This window comes from Mytilus californianus, unplaced genomic scaffold (genome assembly GCF_021869535.1).
Source record: "Mytilus californianus isolate M0D057914Y unplaced genomic scaffold, xbMytCali1.0.p SCAF_46, whole genome shotgun sequence".
Lineage (NCBI taxonomy): Eukaryota > Metazoa > Mollusca > Bivalvia > Mytilida > Mytilidae > Mytilus > Mytilus californianus.
In genome coordinates, this window is record NW_026262697.1 from 1,176,250 (window position 1) to 1,200,145 (window position 23,896).

At 36.8% G+C, this 23,896-nt stretch overlaps 1 protein-coding gene across 1 annotated transcript in view; it reads left to right on the top strand.

The window, feature by feature from the left end:
- LOC127700012 (nucleolar protein 11-like) overlaps positions 1 to 13,710 on the top strand; it is a 54,094-nt gene extending 40,384 nt beyond the window's left edge. Inside the window, exons 14-16 of the mRNA XM_052203445.1 lie at positions 3,961 to 4,044; positions 6,918 to 7,025; positions 13,568 to 13,710. Coding sequence (XP_052059405.1) covers positions 3,961 to 4,044; positions 6,918 to 7,025; positions 13,568 to 13,690 — 315 coding nt within the window. The 3' untranslated portion in view covers positions 13,691 to 13,710. The remainder of the gene's footprint in view (positions 1 to 3,960; positions 4,045 to 6,917; positions 7,026 to 13,567) is intronic.
- Positions 13,711 to 23,896: the final 10,186 nt, after the last annotated feature.

Consider the following 23,896-nt stretch of genomic DNA (forward strand, 5'->3'; position numbering starts at 1 on the left):
AAATTCACAATTCAAGTAAGATTCCCAATCACTGTGAAATTCAGATTCTGTGCTTAAATTGTCATCAACATCGCCTGCTTCAATTATCTGCACACATGGGTTCCTTGACTAAAATGGCTAAAGAAAAACATTTTTTTCAGGGTTTTTTTTTGGTATATTGGTATGATGTTGGCGTCGTCGTCGTCTAAAGACACATTAGTTTTCGCACTCTAACTTTAGTTTAAGTGAATGGATCTCAATGAAATTTTACCATAAGGTTCAATACCACAAAAGGAAGGTAGGGATTGATTTTGAGGGTTATGGTACCAACAGTTAAGGAATTAGGGGCCAAAAAGGGGCCAAAAATAGGCATTTTTGTAACTTCCAGACATAACATGTGTGTAAGTGTATGGATCTCTCTGACATTGTACCACAGGGTTCCATAACACAAAGGGAATGCTGGGATTGATTTTGGGGGTAATTGCCTCCAAATTTTAGGAATTAGGGGCCAAAAAGGGGCAAAAAACAAGCATTTTTCTAGTTTCATGACAATAACTTGTTTGTAAGTCTATGGATCTCTCTGACATTGTATCACAAGGTTCCATATCACAAAGGGAATGCTGGGATTGATTTTGGGGGTAATTGCCTCCAAATTTTAGGAATTAGGGGCCAAAAAGGGGCAAAAAACAAGTATTTTTCTAGTTTCATGACAATAACTTGTGTGTAAGTGTATGGATCTTTCTGAAATTGTACTACAAGGTTCCATATCACAAAGGGAAAGCTGGAATTGAGTTTGGGGGTAATTGCCCAAAATTTTAGGAAAAAGAGGCCAAAAAGGGGCCAAAAATAAGCATTTTTCTAGTTTCCAGACAATAACTTGTGTTCAAGTGTATGGATCTCTCTGAAATTGTACTGCAAGGTACCATACCGCAAAGGGAAGGCTGGGATTGATTTTGGGGGTAATTCCCTCAAAATTTTAGTATTTAGGGGCCATAAAAGGGCAAAAAAACAAGCATTTTTCTAGTTTCAGGACAATAACTTGTGTGTAAGTGTATGGATCTTTATGAAATTGTACTGCAAGGTTTCATATCACAAATGGAAAGCTTGGTTTGAGTTTGGGGGTAATTGCCTTAAACGTTTAGGAATTTGGGGCCAAAAAGGGGCCAAAAAACAAGCATTTTTCTAGTTTCCAGACAATAACTTGTGTTCAAGTGTATGGATCTCTCTGAAATTGTACTGCAAGGTACCATACCACAAAGGGAAGGCTGGGATTGAGTATGGGGGTGATGAATCATAAGGGGGCTCAAAAAATTTGGGGGGGGGGGGGGGGTTTCCTTTTTTTTCTTTAAAATTTTCCATTTTAAATTGGTTATTTCTGATTTATATATAAAAGCAAATAATAATGATATGGTTTGAATAGGTAAATTAAAATTTTTTAAGTTCTTAGACCACTTTCATTCTGTGTCAGAAACCTATGCTGTGTCAAATATTTAATTACAATCCAAATTCAGTGCTGTATCAAGCTTGAATGTTGTGTCCATACTTGCCCCAACTGTTCAGGGTTCGACCTCTGCGGTCGTATCAAGCTGCGCCCCAGCGGAGCATTTTATTATTAATGCGAATAATGCGACTAGGTGAGTATCGCATTAATAAGAACTCGCATTCTGATATCTTATACTTACGTCTGTATGCAGATTTCCCTGAAATCGCAATAATTAATCTGGCATTTATGTCCATCCTTCTAAAATTCAATAATAAATGTACACAATAATTTCTAAATTTACAGTAGTTGTTGATTTTGTTAATTTCCCGACTTCTTAATCCAGTGAATAGCTTTAAAAACATTATTTTTTTACATGTATCAATATGGAATGGCAGTTGTTATTTTGTGGCAGTAAATATTTGATCATGTGTATTTTAATTAATTCCAATTTGTATTCCAGCGAAAGTTCTTTTCTTGCACTTTTTGGCCATGCAAAAGGTTTATAATTTGGATCAAATTTACATTTCTTCTTTAGAGTTTCAATTTTAACACTGCATACATGTACATATACAAGCTAATGTATGTATATAACGTATAAGCCTCCTTTCATTAGGAGCACCACCATGAGTTATGATTTGTGTAAAGGAGGACATTTAGCACACTGTATCGGCACATATTTAGTCTCTGATGCATGATTTTTTATTATTAATTGTTTTTGGCTTTTAACTAGCTTTCAGTAACTGCGAGTACTCTCAAATCGTACTTTCGTGTTAATTTGACCTGTTGATACAATTTGTAATGTATTTTTGTTATTTAATGTTTACTTATTCAGTGTTATATCTAGTCTCACTATTTTTAATATATACCACCTTTGATAAGTGTTTAGTATGATGATAAATTTTCACTTTTGTTCTCGTACTGGGAAGAACAAAATTATTTATTTTTTGTAAAAATTATTTCAGTACTCCATGTATACCTTACAACAAAATTATTTTCATTTACCTGTGTACGTTATTTTATTTGGCGACATTTTGTCCAAGGTTATGGTTGTCTTTCGGATATTGTTAAACATCTAACCCCCTTGACAGTGACGTTGTTTTATTAATTTTGTATTTACATTGTGTCATAGATCAAATTTATTTGTTCAGTGTATGTTCACTTGTTTTTGTTAATATGTCTTTTGATTGAGTTAAGCCATTTCAATTGATATTTTATAGTGTGTCTTTCTATGTTGTAATGCTACACTATTGTTTCAGGTAGGGTGAAGATTTTGACAGGTAATTTTTATGTCCTACCTACGATATTAGAGGGGCGTTATGTTTTTCGGTCTGTGCATCCGTCTGTTCTTCTGTCTGTCCCACTTCAGGTTAAAGTTTTTTTTTTGGTCAAGGTAGTTTTTGATGAAGTTGAAGTCCAATCAACTTGAAACTTAGTACACATGTTACCTATGATATGATCTTTGTAATTTTAATGCCAAATTAGAGTTTTGACCCCAATCTCACGGTCCACTGAACATAGAAAATGATAGTGCGAGTGGAGCATCCATGTACTATGGACACATTCTTGTTTAATACACATTTACTAATGAGCCTTTAAAAAGTGTTCAGAATTGGGTATTGGCAGGATTCTATTTATTCAGGTTAAAATATGGGACTTTGAAAATTGTTTGGTATTAACTGAAATTAGGTTTTGTCAGGGTTTAGTTTGAAAAGGTTTCACTGTATATTATTAGTTACATAGTGTGCTAGTGACCTAATACGATATATATGGGGTCAGTAAATTCCATATAGGGTGAAAGCAAAGCTCGAATCCCCATATGGAATTTACTGACCCCAGATATATCGTATTAGGTCACTAGCACACTGTGTAACGAATTTATCTTACTGACTATCTTAACATGTGGTATTTAAACTAGTGGCCTATCAAAGTGATCAAGTCTTCAATACCGTTAGTATTAAGAACCTACTTCCATTGGTCTATACAAAAACAAATGCCAACAATAACAACTTGTTAGCTTTAAATGTGTTTAATGAATTTATTTCATTCGTTCATCATCAATTTCTTCATCTGTTGAAACTTTTAAGATTTTTCCTCAACACCGTGTTGTTTTTATAAAGGGACGTAACACCTCTACTAACCATGTATTGAAATAAGCCCCTCCTACTAACCCAATATGGAATATACACGGTCTCCACACGGTTGCTTTTAACCAATCATATTCCTAGAAATGTATAGGAGGTAAGATAAACTCAAATAACTATTTCACAAAACAATGTGGGTATTTATTACTGTATTTGTAAAGAAAACAACTTTATTAAAAACTGGAGCTGGAGAAAATAATTCATGATGAATATTATAGAAGTATCTGTTCTACCCGCTGGTTCATGGACAAAGGGAAATAACTCAGTGGGTCAAATTAAAATTGAAGCAAATGTAGTGACAAGAGTAATTTAACACTGACACTATGTAGTTGTGACAGGAGACTTTTATCTTTACAGGCTTTGTTAGAGTATTTATACTTTCTGCTAAACATTGGAACAGAACAGATAGAAGAAATACCAAACAATCCTTCATTGGAGCAGGTAATTACTTCATATTCAGATTTAACCAGAAATACCAAACAATCCTTCGTTGGTGCAGGTAAATACTTCATATTCAGATTTAACCAGAAATACCAAACAATCCTTCGTTGTGGCAGGTAAATACTTCATATTCAGATTTAACCAGAAATACCAAACAATCCTTCGTTGGGGCAGGTAATTACTTGATATTCAGATTTAACCAGAAATACCAAACAATCCTTCGTTGGGGGAGGTAATTACTTGATATTCAGATTTAACCTGAAATACTTAACAATCCTTCGTTGGAGCAGGTAAATACTTCATATTCAGATTTAACCAGAAATAACAAACAATCCTTCGTTGGTGCAGGTAAATACTTCATATTCAGATTTAACCAGAAATACCAAACAATCCTTCGTTGGTGCAGGTAAATACTTCATATTCAGATTTAACCAGAAATACCAAACAATCTTGGTGGAGCAGGTAAATACTTGATATTCAGATTTAACCAGAAATACCAAACAATCCCTCGTTGGAGCAGGTAAATACTTGATATTCAGATTTAACCTGAAATACTTGACAATCCTTCGTTGGGGCAGGTAATTACTTGATATTCAGATTTAACCAGAAATACCAAACAATCCTTCGTTGGGGCAGGTAATTACATCATATTCAGATTTAATCGGAAAAAAAATAGGCTGTATTTATTTTAGATAATAGAAATGTACAAGATCCAATTGTGAAAAGTTGTCTTTAGATAAAATTATTTCTCAACTTTTATTTGTGATGTTTATAGTCCAGTATTCTGTCCAGCTTTTGACATTGATTAGGAGAATTTTTTTTCACTCATTTGATTAATTTTTATGTCAGAGTGAAAATCCTGTGTCAAAATAGGATATAATATCAAATTTGGGGAATAATATTCCTAATGTGATATAAATTTACTATAAAATTCTTTTTAATTTTCAATTATCTGAAATTATAACATATTTTTGTTGTCTCGCCTTGACGGAGTCAAAAAGCGAGACATAGGTATGCTGTTTCCGGCGTAGGCGACGGCGACAGCGTCAACAATGTATTAGTTTGTGATTAGGTCTAGTTCATGGTGAACCACTAGTGGTAGGTCAATGATATTTGGTATGCAGTTGTATTAGCATTGGCACATCTCATTACCATGGAGATTATTTGGCCCCGCCCCCTTAGTCAAGGTCTATTGACTTTGAAACTTTTCATAGTTTACATGTATTAGTTTGTGATTAGGTCAATTTATGGGGAACCACTAGTGGTAGGTCAATGATATTTGGTATGCAGTTGTATAAGCATTGGCATATCTCATTTCCATGGAGATTATTTGTCTCCGCCCCCTTAGTCATGGTCTGTAGACTTTGAAAATTTTGCTAAGTTAACATGTATTAGTTTGTGATTAGGTCAGTTCGAGGGGAACCATTAGTGGTAGGCCAATGTTAATTGGTGCTCAGTTGTATAAGCATTAGCACATCTCATTTCCATGGAGAATATTTGGCCCGCCCCCTCAGTCATGGTCTATTGACTTTGAAACTTTTGCTTAGTTTACATGTATTAGTTTGTGATTAGATCAGTTTAAGATGAACTGCTAATGTTAAGTCAATGATATTTGGTATGCAAATTTATTGGCATTTGCAAGTATCGTTTCCATGGAGATTATATAGCCCCACCCCTGATCATGGTTCATTGACTTTGAAACTTTTACATAGTTTACAAGTTAATGTTTATGCTTAGGTTTGTTTAAAGGGAACGACTTATGATAAGTCAATGGTATTTGGTATGCAGTTGTATTAGCATTGGCACATCTCATTCCATGGAGATTGTTTAGCCATGTACCTTCAGTCATGGTTCATCGACTTTGAATATTTGCATAACTTTCATGTTAAAGTATTGGTATTTTAATTTCAACATTTGCATTATCAAAATAACAAATAGGCGAGACATATCTCTGTGATAACAGTTTATTTGTTTAAATCAATTACTTTTCCAGAATCTGAAAAAGTTTCTATTTTGACCCCCTTCCCTGGAAATTTTTCGGTGTTTATCTCATTAGCAATCAGGTATCCTGAAAAGTTGCCTTTTTACTAATTGATTTCACTTTGTAATATTTTCTTCTTAATCAAATAAAACAAATGCACAGTAAATTTATGTACCACTTCAAATATATTCCCCAATTGGGCTACTGAATCTTCATCCTATTTAAATGATTGCTCAATTATTAAATTGAATAGAGCATAAAAAAATGTTTAAAGGTTGTAACATTAACAAGCTTAAAGGAGATTTAACACCCTTGTTGCTGGTACTACAAGTCACACCAGAACTTTTGAGGGGTAGATTTTTTTCTTCTGATTCCTACTGGACAGAAAAGCTATTGGGTACCAACTAACACTGTTGGAAAGTTTGGCAGTTGTCCTTGCCTCCTCCAAACTAGAAGGACCACAGGGGAAATCTGTGATTCTTCTTTTCAAGGCCATGTTGTTAATGTTTGTTACATCATGTGATTATGGTCCTCCACCAGCAGTAGCACTATCACACTTATGGATGACAAGATTTTATAACTCCCTAGTTATTGTCTTTTGCTTCCCGTGCTAAAACCTTTGACATTCAAAACGTAAGTGTAAAAATAATACATTAAAATGCACCCTGGGTAGAATACTGTAAGTCAGAAGTATCTTATAATTAGCATTGATATTATAATATCCATTTTTTCTGTGATAAAGTTATGTATTGCAGACCTGGGCAGAATTAGTTTGAAATAAAATTGAAAAATAAATCCTCTTTAAATTTTTCTACTAGAACATTTCAGACAGTATGAAAATTGTTGAATGTCTGGGTTGCCTGACATATTAACTTCATTATTATCATTCCAGGTTGTAGACTGGTTATGTTGTATATTAGATGGACATTTTACACAACTAATTATCTCTCCTGATGCCAGAGGTGTACTTGTGCATCTGCATAGTATTGTAGAATCTCAGGTAAATTATGATAGGGTTATCTCCCCTGATGAGAGTTGTACTGATGGGGCGTGTTTTATTGGTCTCTTCTGTACATCTCCAGAATGTCTTCTGGTGAAGAGTCCAAAAAAATGAATCTGGACCTCTTCTGGAGATATTCTGTAGAAGAAGCAATAAAACAAAAATTCAATTTGCCGTCGAATATGATAGAATTTTTTTTATGTTGGATAACATAAACGAAGTTTACGATGATTTATTAGAAAATTTAGTTACGTCAGTTCATTCGGTAGACATGACTTTAATTGCGTTCTCCGTTTTGGCATTGATGTAATTATATGATAAGGAAAAGACAAAGAAAATTGTTGGAAAAAATCGCTGTGTATGTGAAATTGTTTCTTTATGCTTTTCTAACTTAATTTTTACAAACAAATCCGGCTTAAAGCTCAGACCATTAAATTTTTTGGAATAATCTTAAACTATACAAGAATTTGTCAATTTTTGTCTGGTATATGATCGAAAAAGACATCTTGTCTATAAGCATTGTATATAAAAGATATCGCAGAGTTCTCAAAATCTTTAATCCCTGTTGGTCCTTGAAGAAAAATATACTAGTCCTAACTATTACTTTTATTTCAAAATACCAAAATTATGCCGGTCCTTGCAATATTTCAATGACTAAAACCTTCGGACCACCACTTTTTGAGAACCTTAATTGTATATGTTTTTAATATACTAGTATACAAGGATGACTAAATCCGTTGGTTGTGTACTGATTGATACTTTAATCTGGGAGAGCATGATTTCAAGCAGTTCAGTTACCGAAAAACTCTAATTTGGTGCTTTACGTTTATCCTTTTAATGTTAGCTGTTTTTGTGTCTCGTACCGATTTTTTGAGTAAATCCAATTGCAACTGATTTTTACAGTTTGTGCTTATGTTGTACTGTTACATCACTACCCCAGTTTAAGGGAGTGTTGAGCGCTCACAAACATGTTTAACCCTGCCACATTCTCTAAAGTCAGGAGCCTATAGTTCAGTGGTTGTTGTTGGTTCATATCTGTCAACCCATATTTGTTTTTTTTTTAAAGGTTTTGATATATATAGTTAGGCCGTTATTTTTTTTCGTTTTCATTGTTTCATATTTTTCATGTCGGAGCCTTTTATAGCTGACTATACGGTATGGGTTTTTGTCATTGTTGAAGGTCGTACGGTTGGTTATAATTGCTGACACTACTTCATTTGAACTCCGGTTGATAGTTGCCTAAATGGCAATCATGCCACATCTCCTTACTAGTTTTGATATTCTATACCTGACTTTTAAATTCATGTTTTTTTCTGAACATGTATGGACGCTAAAAATAAGAAACCAAAAATCAATCAATTTAAACTCATGTTAAATAAGGGGAAAACCATTTGATTTTTTGGGGAGGGGGACAGGAGGATTTTGAATATGAATATGGTGGCCTGGTAAGAGCTGGAAAAAATAGGCATGCTTAGCGACAGATTAAAAATTTAAGATGAATAAAAAAATCCGCAAAAAATCCTCCTGCCCCATCCCCCTTCCCAGAATATTAAAGAGTTGTCCCTTACTGTTATTGTCCGTGTAGTTTTTATACGACCGCAAAAAAATTTTTGTGGTCGTATATTGGTATGACGTTGGCGTCGTCCGAAGACACATTAGTTTTCGCACTCTAACTTTAGTTTAAGTGAATGGATCTCAATGAAATTTTACCATAAGGTTCAATACCACAAAAGGAAGGTGGGTATTGATTTTGGGGGTTATGGTACCAACAGTTAAGGAATTAGGGGCCAAAAATAAGCATTTTTGTAACTTCCAGACATAACTTGTGTGTAAGTGTATGGATCTCTCTGACATTGTACCACAAGCTTCCATATCACAAACGGAATGCTGGGATTGATTTTGGGGGTAATTGCCTCCAAATTTTAGGAATTAGGGGCCAAAAAGGGGAAAAAAACAAGCATTTTTCTAGTTTCATGACAATATCTTGTTTGTAAGTCTATGGATCTCTCTGACATTGTATCACAAGGTTCCATATCACAAAGGAAATGCTGGTATTGATTTTGGGGGTAATTGCCTCCATATTTTAGAAATTAGGGGCCAAAAAGGGGCAAAAAACAAGCATTTTTCTAGTTTCATGACAATAACTTGTGTGTAAGTGTATGGATCTTTATGAAATTGTACTACAAGGTTCCATATCACAAAGGGAAAGCTGGAATTGAGTTTGGGGGTAATTGCCCAAAAAGTTTAGGAATAAGGGGCCAAAAAGGGGCCAAAAATAAGCATTTTCTAGTTTCCAGAGAATAACTTGTGTTCAAGTGTATGGATCTCTCTGAAATTGTACTGCAAGGTATCATACCACAAAGGGAAGGCTGGGATTGATTTTGGGGGTTATTCCCTAAAAATTTTAGTAATTAGGGGCCATAAAAGGGCAAAAAAACAAGCATTTTTCTAGTTCCAGGACAATAACTTGTGTGTAAGTGCATGGATCTTTATGAAATTGTACTGCAAGGTTCCATATCACAAAGGGAAAGCTGGGTTTGAGTTTGGGGGTAATTGCCCTAAACGTTTAGGAATTTGGGGCCAAAAAGGGGCCAAAAAACAAGCATTTTTCTAGTTTCCAGACAATAACTTGTGTTCAAGTGTATGGATCTCTCTGAAATTGTACTGCAAGGTACCATACCATAAAGGGAAGGCTGGGATTGAGTTTGGGGGTGATGAATCATAAGGGGGTTCAAAAAGTTTTAATGGGGGGGGGGGGAGATTTTTATTTTCCTTTTTTTTTCTTTAAAATTTTCCATTTTAAATTGGTTATTTCTGATTTATATATAAAAGCAAATAATAATGATATGGTTTGAATAGGTAAATTAAAAAAATTTAAGTTCTTAGACCACTCTCATTCTGTGTGAGAAACCTATGCTGTGTCAAATATTTAATTACAATCCAAATTCAGTGCTGAATCAAGCTTGAATGTTGTGTCCATACTTGCCCCAACTGTTCAGGGTTCGACCTCTGCGGTCGTATCAAGCTGCGCCCCAGCGGAGCATTTTATTATATTTATCCAGCTTATTGTTCCTATAGGAATGTCCTACTAAGGTTGCCTTACCATAAAAACGTTTATCACACAACTCACATTCTATTATATCTGCATTTATAAATTTATTAATGTCATTTAAACTAAGCGACGCCATGTTTGTTATGTGCCTCTGCCGTCTAAACTACCTATTTAAAAAGAAGAGATATAAGAGAGCCAGAAGATCTTCCCAATGCAAAAAAACAGAAATGAACCTCTTCTGGCTCACTACTGAAGAAAAAAAAAAACACGCCCATGCATATGGAGGTAATCAGACCACAATTAGTTTTACCATTGGTTAAAATGATTTTCTTTGTAAAAGTCAATTTGAATTAAATTTGCACTGTTTCTAAAATGAAATAGAATTGTCTGCATACAGACCATTACTATTCTATTAAAATATGCTTGTCCCAGCACAATCCATTGCTACTTTCTCTTTTAAGAGTCCTGAAAACATGAAAAGGATAGAAGTTGAGTCTTGAATAAATGCAGAAGGCTAATTTCTACCCTACTTTTCACTTTAACCAAATCACTTCTTTCACTTTCAACAATAAATGTTTCCCATATGTTTCACTTATCATTTACAACTTATAGGACGACTTGAAATAGTAACAAGAAAAATCAGGAAAAATACCTCATATGATACTTGGGAAGTACCGGTATATTCCTAGACCAAGAACAAAGGGAATTAATTGTGGTCTGAAACCTGTATAGCATTGTAAAGTTGTAGGAAAATATTGATAGGATTATCTCCCCTGATGAAGATGTCCTGATACATCTGTAAAGAGTTAAAAAATCTCAGATAAATGTTGATAAGATTATCTCCCCTGATGAAGGTGTCCCTATACATCCGCCCTCAATTTAGTCCACTGATATGGTCGCCTGGGCGACTTTAAAAGCTGATTGGCCACCAAAAATTCATAACTGGTCGCCATTTAGTCGATTCGAATATTGAAAATCTGGCGACCGTAAATTTTTCGGAAATTTTGCCCTGATCAGAGTCGGGTTTTAAAAAATTGTCTGAACGCTTGACAGTAACACAAATTTATACATTATTTCAAGCGCCTTTTAGATTTAAGCTTGATCTTCTCAGTGCTTTAGTGCATCAGGTAATTGTTGTTCATTTGTTAGCAATTTGTTGTCGTTGACTCAAAATGGCAAAGCAGTTACTGCTGACAGGATTTGTTAGAAAGAAAGTCATTGATATTGCTGAGGAAGAAACCGATTTAAAAAATGACCCCCCACAAAAAAATCTAGACCAGCAGTTACGTTAACCGACACACCACCTGTCCCATCAATCCAAACTGAAAAGAAAAAAACGGTCGTACGTAAATTTCAGGATAGTTGGATAAAAGAATTTTCTTGGTTGCAATATGATCAAAATAAGGCAGTAATGACTTGTAGGTTTTGCCAAAGCCTACCAAATATTGCTGGTTCAACTGACTTCATTGAAGGCTCTACAACTTTCAAAATGGAAACAATAAAAATCCACAATCAAAGTAAGAGGAACAAATTGTAAGAATTGGTCGCTAAAACTTTTGTGTTATTTACTTTCGGGATGAAAAATGGGTTATATTTTATATAAAAGATAATAATTAAATTTAACTATTAGTATCTGTTAATTTTTAAATGTATAATTATGTGACAGCGGGAACTAAGACTTCCGAATATTTTTTTAGTGAAACTGGTAACCGTCGACGCAATCTGTCTGGAAAATTGCTTTCAGTATTGTTTTTTGTGTGGTCCATGTGTTTTGTTTCGGCTGAAAATGATGTCTAAATAAGTCTTCTTTTAAGTCTGAAATGCCTCAAGAATGCACCATTTTGTGTCTGGTAAAAACAAAAATTCTGGGGGAGCAACCTTCCATGCCCCCCTTCTTCATTTGGGCATGCATGTTATATGAACCCAGCTATTCCCCTGCTGTTGTTATTATTCTGTTATTTTTAGGGGTTACATAGGAGTCAGTTCATTTGGTATTATTCTGTTATTTTTAGGGGTAACAGAGGAGTCAGTCCTGTTGTTATTATTCTGGGGTAATAGAGGAGTCAGTCCTGTTGTTATTATTCTGTTAGTTTTTGGGGTTACAGAGGAGTCAGTCCTGTTGTTATTCTGTTATTTTTTGGGGTTACAGAGGAGTCAGTCCTGTTGTTATTCTGTTATGTTCAGGGTAACATAGAAGTCAGTCCTGTTGTTGTTATTCTGTTATTTCAGGGTAACAGAGAAGTCAGTCCTGTTGTTGTTATTCTGTTATTTTCAGGGTAACAGAGAAGTCAGTCCTGTTGTTATTATTCTGTTATTTTTTGGGGTTACAGAGGAGTCAGTCCTAATGTTATTATTCTGTTATTTTTAGGGGTTACATAAGAATCAGTTCTTTTGTTATTATTAGTGTGGTTACAGATGTGTCAGTCCTGTGTTATTGTTATGTTTATTTTAGGGTAACAGAGGAGACAGTCTTGTTATACGCCCGTTGTCCATCTGTCCGTCCGTCCGTCTGTCTGTCCGTCGTCATCATGTTGGACATTAACTCAAAAACGCTTTAATCAATTTGCATAAAACTTTGGTGAATTATTTATATCTATTGACGTGAGCTCCCTTTTTGTTTTTTATAAGTTTTAGATTTTACATTTCCGAGTTATGGGGTTTTATTCATTAAAAAAAGGGGGTTTTCCAGTTTTCGGACAAGAACTCAAGAATGCTTTCACCAACTTGCAAGAAATTGTGGTGAATTGTTTATATCTATTAACATGAGCTCCCTTTTGATTTTTATATATTTAAGATTTTACGTTTCCGAGTTACAGGGTTTTATTCATAAAAAAAGGGGGGTTTTCCAGTTTTCGGACAAAAACTCCAAAATGCTTTCAGCAGTTCGTATAAAACTTTGGTGAATTGTTTATATCTATTGATGTAAGCTCTGTTTAGAATTTTATAAATTTTACATTTTACATTTCTGAGTTATGGGGTTTTATTCATTGAAAAAGGGGGGATTTTCCAGTTTTTGGACAATTACTCAAAAATGCTGCCAGCAATTCTCATGAAACTTTGGTGAATTGTTTATATCTATTGATGTAAGCTCCCTTTACATTTTCATAAATTTCTAATATGACATTGAGAATTAATTGAACTTTATTTGTTTATAGTCTGACAACAGATTTACTAAGTATTGCGCAACAGCACAGTGTATTGCACAACAGCAAGAAATCTTTAATTGAATATAAACTCAATTCATATAACCAATTTCAAGTTCTTTGACTACATTTATTCAGAAACCTATAATATGTCAAATATATAATACAATCCAAATTCAGACCTGTATCAAGCTTGAATATTGTCCATTTTTGCCCCAACTATTCAGGGTTGGACCTCTGCGGGCATATCCAGCTGTGCTCAGCGAAGCAGTTTATTTTTATTATTCTGTTATTTTTAGGGGTAACAGAAATATCAGTCCTGTTGTTATTATTCTGTTATTTTTCAGGTTGAGTTTTACGATGAGTTACTAAGTTTAGATGCTCTACTACAACAACTGGAATCTAGATGTGCAATACCAAAAAACAAGATGGTTGGACAGTACTGCATAGAAGTTTTACACATACTATAAATAAAGTTCATATTAATTCACATTGTTGTTTTTATTTTATTTTAAATCCTTTCTTATTGAAGTCTTTCTGTATATACACAACCAGATTCACTAACATTTCTGTAATTGGGTTAAAGGTCTGTAACTTTATTGACAGACAGGTCCCTTAACATTTCTGTAATTGGGTTAAAGGTCTGTAACTTTATTGACAGACAGGTCCCTTAACATTTCTGTTATTTGGAAAAGGTCTAACTTTATTGACAGACACATCCCTCAAAATTTCTGTTATTTGGTAAAAGGTCTAACATTATTGACAGACAGGTCCCTTAACATTTCTGTTATTTGGTAAAAGGTCTAACTTTATTGACAGACAGGTCCCTAAACATTTCTGTTATTTGGTTAAAGGTCTGTAACTTTATTGACAGACAGGTCCCTTAACATTTCTGTTATTTGGTAAAAGGTCTAACTTTATTGACAGACACATCCCTTTACATTTCTGTTATTTGGTAAAAGGTCTAACTTTATAGACAGACAGGTCCCTTAACATTTCTGTTTTTTGGTAAAAGGTCTGTAACTTTATAGACAGACAGGTCCCTTAACATTTCTGTTATTTGGTTTAAGGTCTGTAACTTTATTGACAGACACATCCCTTTACATTTCTGTTATTTGGTAAAAGGTCTAACTTTATAGACAGACAGGTCCCTTAACATTTCTGTTATTTGGTAAAAGGTCTTAACTTTATTGACAGACAGGTCCCTTAAAGGGGCATTAGCTACGAGATATAAAAAAACTTAAAATATGATTGTTTTTTTTTGTTCAATCATTAATGAAAGTGAAATAATTATTCGCCTCTAGCAGCCAGTTTGGTTCAATTTTGTCAAAATAAGCTAAGAAACATCGTTAATGAATTATTCACTTGCAAGTTGATAATTCGACCTCATTGAATCCATATTCATGTGACCTTCAATTAAACCCCTTAGCTAGAGATGGGTTAAGCATAAACTAGGCGTGTTTAGCTTTTAAAAGGAAAAGAATGTTAACGTTGAAAGTGAAACATGGGTAAACCATTTGGTTGGATGACTGATTCGATCCACAAAAACTCATTCTTATACAGGTAAAAATGATGATTAACATAATTTAATGCCCCTGCCATAGGGGAGGGGGCATTAAGTTTTAACCTTGTCCTTCTGTACGTCCGTCCGCCTGTACGTCTGTACGTCCCAAAATTGGTTTCTGTTCTCTAACTTTAGTTTGCCTCAACCAAATGTAATGAAACTTATACACAATGATTAATTCCACAAAACACAGATCAAGTTTGAATTTTGGTGGCGTCACTTTTACTGTTCTAGAGTTATGCCCTTGACAATTTGAAAAATTTCTGAAATATTTGTTTCCGTTCTCTAACTTTAGTTTGCCTCAACCAAATATTATGAAACTTATGCACAATGCTAATTACCACAAAACACAGATCAAGTTTGAATTTTGGTGGCGTCACTTTTACCGTTATAGAGTTTGCCCTTTACAAATGGAAAAATTGCTGAATTTTTCGTTTCCGTAACCTAACTTAAGTTTGCCTCAACTAAATGTTATGAAACTTATAAACAATGCTTATTACCACAAAACTCAGATCAAGTACTTTGGGTAGCGTCACTTTTACAGTTCTTGAGTTATGTCCCTTTATAAGGTTATATGCAAGCCAGGGTATCATCTGTGTCCCATGGATACATTCCCCATTTATTTAAACCTACAATATGAAATCAAACAGACCTAGACATAATTTCCAATTGCACTTGTTCAATATCTATTTATAGCTATATTTATGTTTATATCGGGTTATATGACCGTCAGCAGTCTTCGGAAGTGGCCCTGATAGATAATTAGATGGCGTCTAGACTAAAATACACACAAAATGCTGATACATAATATGAGTCCATGCATCGTAAATTGTTTATTTTAGACTTTTTATAACTTGGATATAGGTTTTAGTATGTTATGAATCAAATATGAGAATTTGAGTAAAATCGTTGAACATGAATTTGACAGCTAATGCCCCTTTAACATTTCTGTTATTTGGTTAAATGTCTGTAACTTTATTGACAGACAGGTCCCTTAACATTTCTGTTATTTGGTTAAAGGTCTAACTTTATTGACAGATAGGTCCCTTAACATTTGTTATTTGGTAAAATGTCTGTTACTTTATTGACAGACAGGTCCCTTAACATTTCTGTTATTTGGTTAAATGTCTGTAACTTAATTGACGGACAGGTCCCTTAACATTTCTGTTATTTGGTTAAAGGTCTAACTTTTTAAACAGACAGGTCCCTTAAGATTTCTGTTATTTGGTAAAAGGTCTGAACTTTGTTGACAGACAGGTCCCTTAACATTTCTGTTATTTGGTAAAAGGTCTAACTTTATTGATATACAGGTCCCTTAAGATTCCTGTTATTTGGTAAAAGGTCTAACTTTATTGACAGACAGGTCCCTTAACATTTCTGTTATTTGGTTAAAGGTCTACATTTATTGACAGATAGGTCCCTTAACATTTCTGTTATTTGGTTAAAGGTCTGTAACTTTATTGACAGACAGTTCCCTTAAGATTTCTGTTATTTGGTAAAAGGTCTAACTTTATTGACAGACATGTCCCTGAAGATTTCTGTTATTTGGTAAAAGGTCTAAATTTATTGACAGACATGTCCCTGAAGATTTCTGTTATTTGGTAAAAGGTCTAACTTGATTGACAGACAGGTCCCTTAAGATTTCTGTTATTTGGTAAAAGGTCTAACTTTATTGACAGACATGTCCCTGAAGATTTCTGTTATTTGGTAAAAGGTCTAAATTTATTGACAGACATGTCCCTGAAGATTTCTGTTATTTGGTAAAAGGTCTAACTTTATTGACAGACATGTCCCCAAAGATTTCTGTTATTTGGTAAAAGGTCTAACTTGATTGACAGACAGGTCCCTTAAGATTTCTGTTATTTGGTAAAAGGTCTAACTTTATTGACAGACATGTCCCCAAAGATTTCTGTTATTTGGTAAAAGGTCTAACTTGATTGACAGACATGTCCCCAAAGATTTCTGTTATTTGGTAAAAGGTTTAACTTTATTGACAGACAGGTCCCTTAAGATTTCTGTTATTTGGTAAAAGGTCTAAATTTATTGACAGACAGGACTGAGGTTCCTTAACATTTCTGTTATTTGGTTAAAGGTCTAACTTTATTGACAGATAGGTCCCTTAACATTTCTGTTATTTGGTTAAAGATCTGTAACTTTATTGACAGACAGGTCCCTTAAGATTTCTGTTATTTGGTAAAAGGTCTAACTTTATTGACAGACAGGTCCCTTAACATTTCTGTTATTTGGTAAAAGGTCTAATTTTATTGACAGACAGGTTCCATTAAAATTTCTGTTAAAGCCACATTTTTACTTATTTCTTCCTTGGCCAGAGTTACCTCTTATTCAGTAGTCTTATTAAGTTGACCTGTGTGATGGTTAACCATTGCGACGTCTGTCAGACCTCTAAACATGACCAAAAATAATTTTCTTACTTCTAAAAAGAGAAACAAAAGCAAGGTTAAGAAATCCAATACTTGTGTAAGGTATTTGAACTTTTAAGATTACTATTGGAGTGTTATTAACTAGAAAGTTCTCCGCCCTGTAGAATGTACCATAAATAGATTAACTAATCTGATTAAATTGAAAAATTATATTGTATAATACTAAGGATTAACAAATTTTAAAATATTTCCTTCAATTTAGCTGTATGTTAAATAATATCAGGTATTTCATATTTCGTTCTGAATTGAACAAACACATTGGTTCATCTTCTGGTGCTGTTATTTGGTCCATATATGTCACTGCTACAGTGTTACCACATTTCTAACTGGTCACCATGTGCTGCCAAAATAACAGATCCTAGTCCTGCTTGCCTAAGTTATATGTATATGGATATGACTTGGGACAGGAACATGCATATGTGGCAGTTAAAAAGTTAAATAAATTCAGATTGTTTCCCCAGTAACCCCAATATCTTACAAAACATCTTCTAATACTCATTATAGTGGAGCATTCATATGCCTCTAAATGAGGGTCTGGATGCAGCTGACAGATTAGAGAAAATTTGGCACACAATAGATAGAAAATAATGGTGTTCTAAAATGTAAAGAACAGTCTGAGAGAAAAATAACCTAAATATTAATGAATGTAGAAATGTAGACCAAAATCCAGACAGTACTAAATATCCAATTAACAATCCAGAAACATTATCTCATTGTCCCCCTTCTTTCGTTGAAATACTGGTGGGTGTAATTAAGGAATATGACGAATATTATATAAATAATTAACCGTTGCTTTTTTCACAATAGTCACAATTTAATTGGTAAACAGATTTTTATAAAGAAACATCCATATGTGTTTTAGAATAAGATTATGTATATAGTATTGATAATTTTACAAATAGAAGGCCATTACATGTATTACCGGTATCCTATAGATATGGACAAAATGATAGCATTGACGTTTCTTTCTATATCTTTAAAAATTCCTTTAAAAAATAAAAGATCTGATAGCTCTGAGGTGGAAGATACACGAAAGGATATAACTTGACTTTCAATGAAAGCACACCACTACAACCCAGCCTGTTATGTGCCATTGACAGTAGCACACCGCTACAACCCAGCCTGCTATGTGCCATTGACAGTAGCACACCACTACAACCCAGCCTGCTATGTGCCATTGACAGTAGCACACCACTACAACCAAGCCTGCTATGTGACATTGACAGTAGGACACCACTACAACCCAGCCTGCTATGTGACATTGACAGTAGCACACCACTACAACCCAGCCTGTTATGTGCCATTGACAGTAGCACACCACTACAACCCAGCCTGCTATGTGCCATTGACAGTAGGACACCACTACAACCCAGCCTGCTATGTGCCATTGACAGTAGCACACCACTACAACCCAGCCTGTTATGTGCCATTGACAGTAGGACACCACTACAACCCAGCCTGCTATGTGCCATCGACAGTAGCACACTACTACAACCCAGCCTGCTATGTGCCATTGACAGCAGCACACCACTACAACCCAGCCTGCTATGTGCCATTGACAGTAGCACATCACTACAACCCAGCCTGCTATGTGCCATTGACAGTAGCACATCACTACAACCCAGCCTGCTATGTGCCATTGACAGTAGCACACTACTACAACCCAGCCCGCTATGTGCAATTGACAGTAGCACACCACTACAACCCAGCCTGCTATGTGCCATTGACAGTAGCACACCACTACAACCCAGCTATGTGCCATTTACAGTAGCACACCACTACAACCAAGCCTGCTATTTGCCATTTACAGTAGCACACCTCTACAACCCAGCCTGTTATGTGCCATTGACAGTAGCCCACCACTACAACCCAGCCCGCTATGTGCCATGGACAGTAGCACACCACTACAACCAAGCCTGCTATGTGCCATTGACAGCAGCACACTACTACAACCCAGCCTGTTATGTGCCATTGACAGTAGCACACCACTACAACCAAGCCTGTTATGTGCCATTGACAGTAGGACACCACTACAACCCAGCCTGCTATGTGCCATTGACAGTAGCACACCACTACAACCAAGCCTGTTATGTGCCATGGACAGTAGCACACCACTACAACCAAGCCTGCTATGTGCCATTGACAGTAGCACACCACTACAACCCAGCCTGTTATGTGCCATTGACAGTAGGACACCACTACAACCAAGCCTGCTATGTGCCATTGACAGTATCACACCACTTCAACCCAGCCTGCTATGTGCCATTGACAGTAGCACACCACTACAACCCAGCCTGTTATGTGCCATTGACAGTAGCACACCACTACAACCCAGCCTGCTATGTGCCATTGACAGCGGCACACCGCTACAACCCAGCCTGCTATGTGCCATTGACAGCAGCACACCGCTACAACCCAGCCTGTTATGTGCCATTGACAGCAGCACACCACTACAACCCAGCCCGCTATGTGCCATTGACAGTAGCACACCGCTACAACCCACCCTGCTATGTGCCATTGACAGTAGCACACCACTACAACCCAGCCTGCTATGTGCCATTTACAGTAGCACACTACTACAACCCAGCCCGCTATGTGCAATTGACAGTAGCACACCACTACAACCCAGCCTGCTATGTGCCATTGACAGTAGCACACCACTACAACCCAGCTATGTGCCATTTACAGTAGCACACCACTACAACCCAGCCTGCTATTTGCCATTTACAGTAGCACACCTCTACAACCCAGCCTGTTATGTGCCATTGACAGTAGCACACCACTACAACCCAGCCCGCTATGTGCCATGGACAGTAGCACACCACTACAACCAAGCCTGCTATGTACCATTGACAGCAGCACACTACTACAACCCAGCCTGTTATGTGCCATTGACAGTAGCACACCACTACAACCAAGCCTGTTATGTGCCATTGACAGTAGGACACCACTACAACCCAGCCTGCTATGTGCCATTGACAGTAGCACACCACTACAACCAAGCCTGTTATGTGCCATGGACAGTAGCACACCACTACAACCAAGCCTGCTATGTGCCATTGACAGTAGCACACCACTACAACCCAGCTATGTGCCATTTACAGTAGCACACCACTACAACCAAGCCTGCTATTTGCCATTTACAGTAGCACACCTCTACAACCCAGCCTGTTATGTGCCATTGACAGTAGCACACCACTACAACCCAGCCCGCTATGTGCCATGGACAGTAGCACACCACTACAACCAAGCCTGCTATGTGCCATTGACAGCAGCACACTACTACAACCCAGCCTGTTATGTGGCATTGACAGTAGCACACCACTACAACCAAGCCTGTTATGTGCCATTGACAGTAGGACACCACTACAACCCAGCCTGCTATGTGCCATTGACAGTAGCACACCACTACAACCAAGCCTGTTATGTGCCATGGACAGTAGCACACCACTACAACCAAGCCTGCTATGTGCCATTGACAGTAGCACACCACTACAACCCAGCCTGTTATGTGCCATTGACAGTAGGACACCACTACAACCAAGCCTGCTATGTGCCATTGACAGTATCACACCACTTCAACCCAGCCTGCTATGTGCCATTGACAGTAGCACACCACTACAACCCAGCCTGTTATGTGCCATTGACAGTAGCACACCACTACAACCCAGCCTGCTATGTGCCATTGACAGCGGCACACCGCTACAACCCAGCCTGCTATGTGCCATTGACAGCAGCACACCGCTACAACCCAGCCTGTTATGTGCCATTGACAGCAGCACACCACTACAACCCAGCCCGCTATGTGCCATTGACAGTAGCACACCGCTACAACCCACCCTGCTATGTGCCATTGACAGTAGCACACCACTACAACCCAGCCTGCTATGTGCCATTTACAGTAGCACACTACTACAACCCAGCCCGCTATGTGCAATTGACAGTAGCACACCACTACAACCCAGCCTGCTATGTGCCATTGACAGTAGCACACCACTACAACCCAGCTATGTGCCATTTACAGTAGCACACCACTACAACCCAGCCTGCTATTTGCCATTTACAGTAGCACACCTCTACAACCCAGCCTGTTATGTGCCATTGACAGTAGCACACCACTACAACCCAGCCCGCTATGTGCCATGGACAGTAGCACACCACTACAACCAAGCCTGCTATGTACCATTGACAGCAGCACACTACTACAACCCAGCCTGTTATGTGCCATTGACAGTAGCACACCACTACAACCAAGCCTGTTATGTGCCATTGACAGTAGGACACCACTACAACCCAGCCTGCTATGTGCCATTGACAGTAGCACACCACTACAACCAAGCCTGTTATGTGCCATGGACAGTAGCACACCACTACAACCAAGCCTGCTATGTGCCATTGACAGTAGCACACCACTACAACCCAGCCTGTTATGTGCCATTGACAGTAGGACACCACTACAACCAAGCCTGCTATGTGCCATTGACAGTATCACACCACTACAACCCAGCCTGCTATGTGCCATTGACAGTAGCACACCACTACAACCCAGCCTGTTATGTGCCACTGACAGTAGCACACCACTACAACCCAGCCTGCTATGTGCCATTGACAGCGGCACACCGCTACAACCCAGCCTATGTGCCATTGACAGCAGCACACCACTACAACCCAGCCTGTTATGTGCCATTGACAGCAGCACACCACTACAACCCAGCCCGCTATGTGCCATTGACAGTAGCACACCGCTATAACCCACCCTGCTATGTGCCATTGACAGTAGCACACCACTACAACCCAGCCTGCTATGTGCCATTGACAGTAGCACACCACTTCAACCCAGCCTGCTCTGTGCCATTGACAGTAGCACACCACCACAACCCAGCCTGCTATGTGCCATGTACAGTAGCACACCACTACAACCCAGCCTGCTATGTGCCATTGACAGGTAATCGTGCCCATCCCTGCCGATTGTTTCTTTTCAACGTATTTTTTTTCTTCCAAAAATAATATACATGTACTTCCTCATGTCTCCACCAAAACAGATTAAACATAAAAATCTAATATTTTTGATTCAAATTAAATTTTCTACATTTCCATTCATTGCAAGTGCTCCAGCTAGAAATTGAAAGGGGCAGGATGCCAGTGCAGGGCATTGCACTTTGTAAGGCTGGGAAAGTGCACTCCTAAATTTGTTTCTCTACGTTTCTGTGCGTTTTCATCGTGGCTTTTTATCTCATATCACTGTATATGATTACAATAAAGATTGCACAAGTAGTTGTTGATTATTTATTATATTATACATATACAAAACATGATTTAAGGATGTACTTAGGTGAGGTTTAGGAATTTTTGTCAAATGCTCGGACTTCTTGGTTTTTTTCCTACTTTACAGGGTAAAATATTTTACCCCGTAACACCCATTTTTCTTTTCCATAAAGACTTCAATAGCTCATAAATGGTCATTTACCAAAATTTAAGCAGGTTCTAGATTTCTTTTCTTCCAATTTGAGACCCAAATATTACCACTGCAAATATAAGGTAAAAGTCCGAGTCAGCCTTTTCCCGCCATTTTTTAAAATTAAATATCTCGAAAAGGAGCTCCATAACTTATCAATATTTTTAGCTTATTTAGTTCTTGAACTAAATTAATGCTCTTCTGACTTATTGTATCACTTTTAAATTCTAGATTTTTTTTTAATTTCACTTAAGTACATCCTTAACATCGTTAGTTGTCAACGATTGCATCTAAGCATGTTCAACTTGAGGGGAAGCAAATATACCAGAAATTGATTAGGATTCACTTGAAAGTTTTTCAGTCGAAGGTGGTTATTCACTTTAGGTATTCCGGCTTCCGTTGTCAATAAAATCTGGCCACCTTGATTTTAGTAAAGTGTGCTTAAAGTGGGGTTTAACACCAACATCAATCAATCAATCATGAATTGTTTTAGTTGTTCACAGTTGCTTGGTTTTTTTCCCTCATTATAAACATATTTTGAAAAGTGCTAAATATATCCAATGTAGATTTTCAAAAAGTTGGCAGGAATTAACATTTAAGTCTCCTCGGAAACTTAAATTTGAACAACACTAACCCAACAATCAATCATGAACTGTTAAAGTTGTTATCATATTTTAAATCGGTTCAAAATCCTTCATTTACGGATTTTGTTATGTTTGTTCTTATGTTGTGCTGTTACACAATTGTTCCTGGTCAGGGGTTCGGTTTTGAACACTTGTTAACATTAAAAACCCAAGTGAGGAACCTGTAATTATTATATTAAAAAATTTATTTCCTTGTGTCAGACAATTGGACTGACATTGTAACAACATATGTCAGACATTTCAAATTTGTATCGTCAAATGATCTAGACTGAGTATGTCCCGGTCCTATTGTATCGTGAGAGCCAAAAAGACAGAGTTTATCAAGAATGTATATGAACAACAGTGACCACCGCTGTAGTCTTGTTGTAGCGTGCTCACCTAGAGTGGGGGAACGTACGTCCGACCATAAACTGGGTTAATATAAAGACTTAAACATTTGTAGTTGGTGCTTTTCATCCAGACACATACCGTTTCGTAGATGGGGACATGATGAGTGGCCCGAATTCATGATTATGTTTACGGTAAGAGAGACAGGTCTTCTGACTACTAGACGAATAAATCAAATCTGGGAC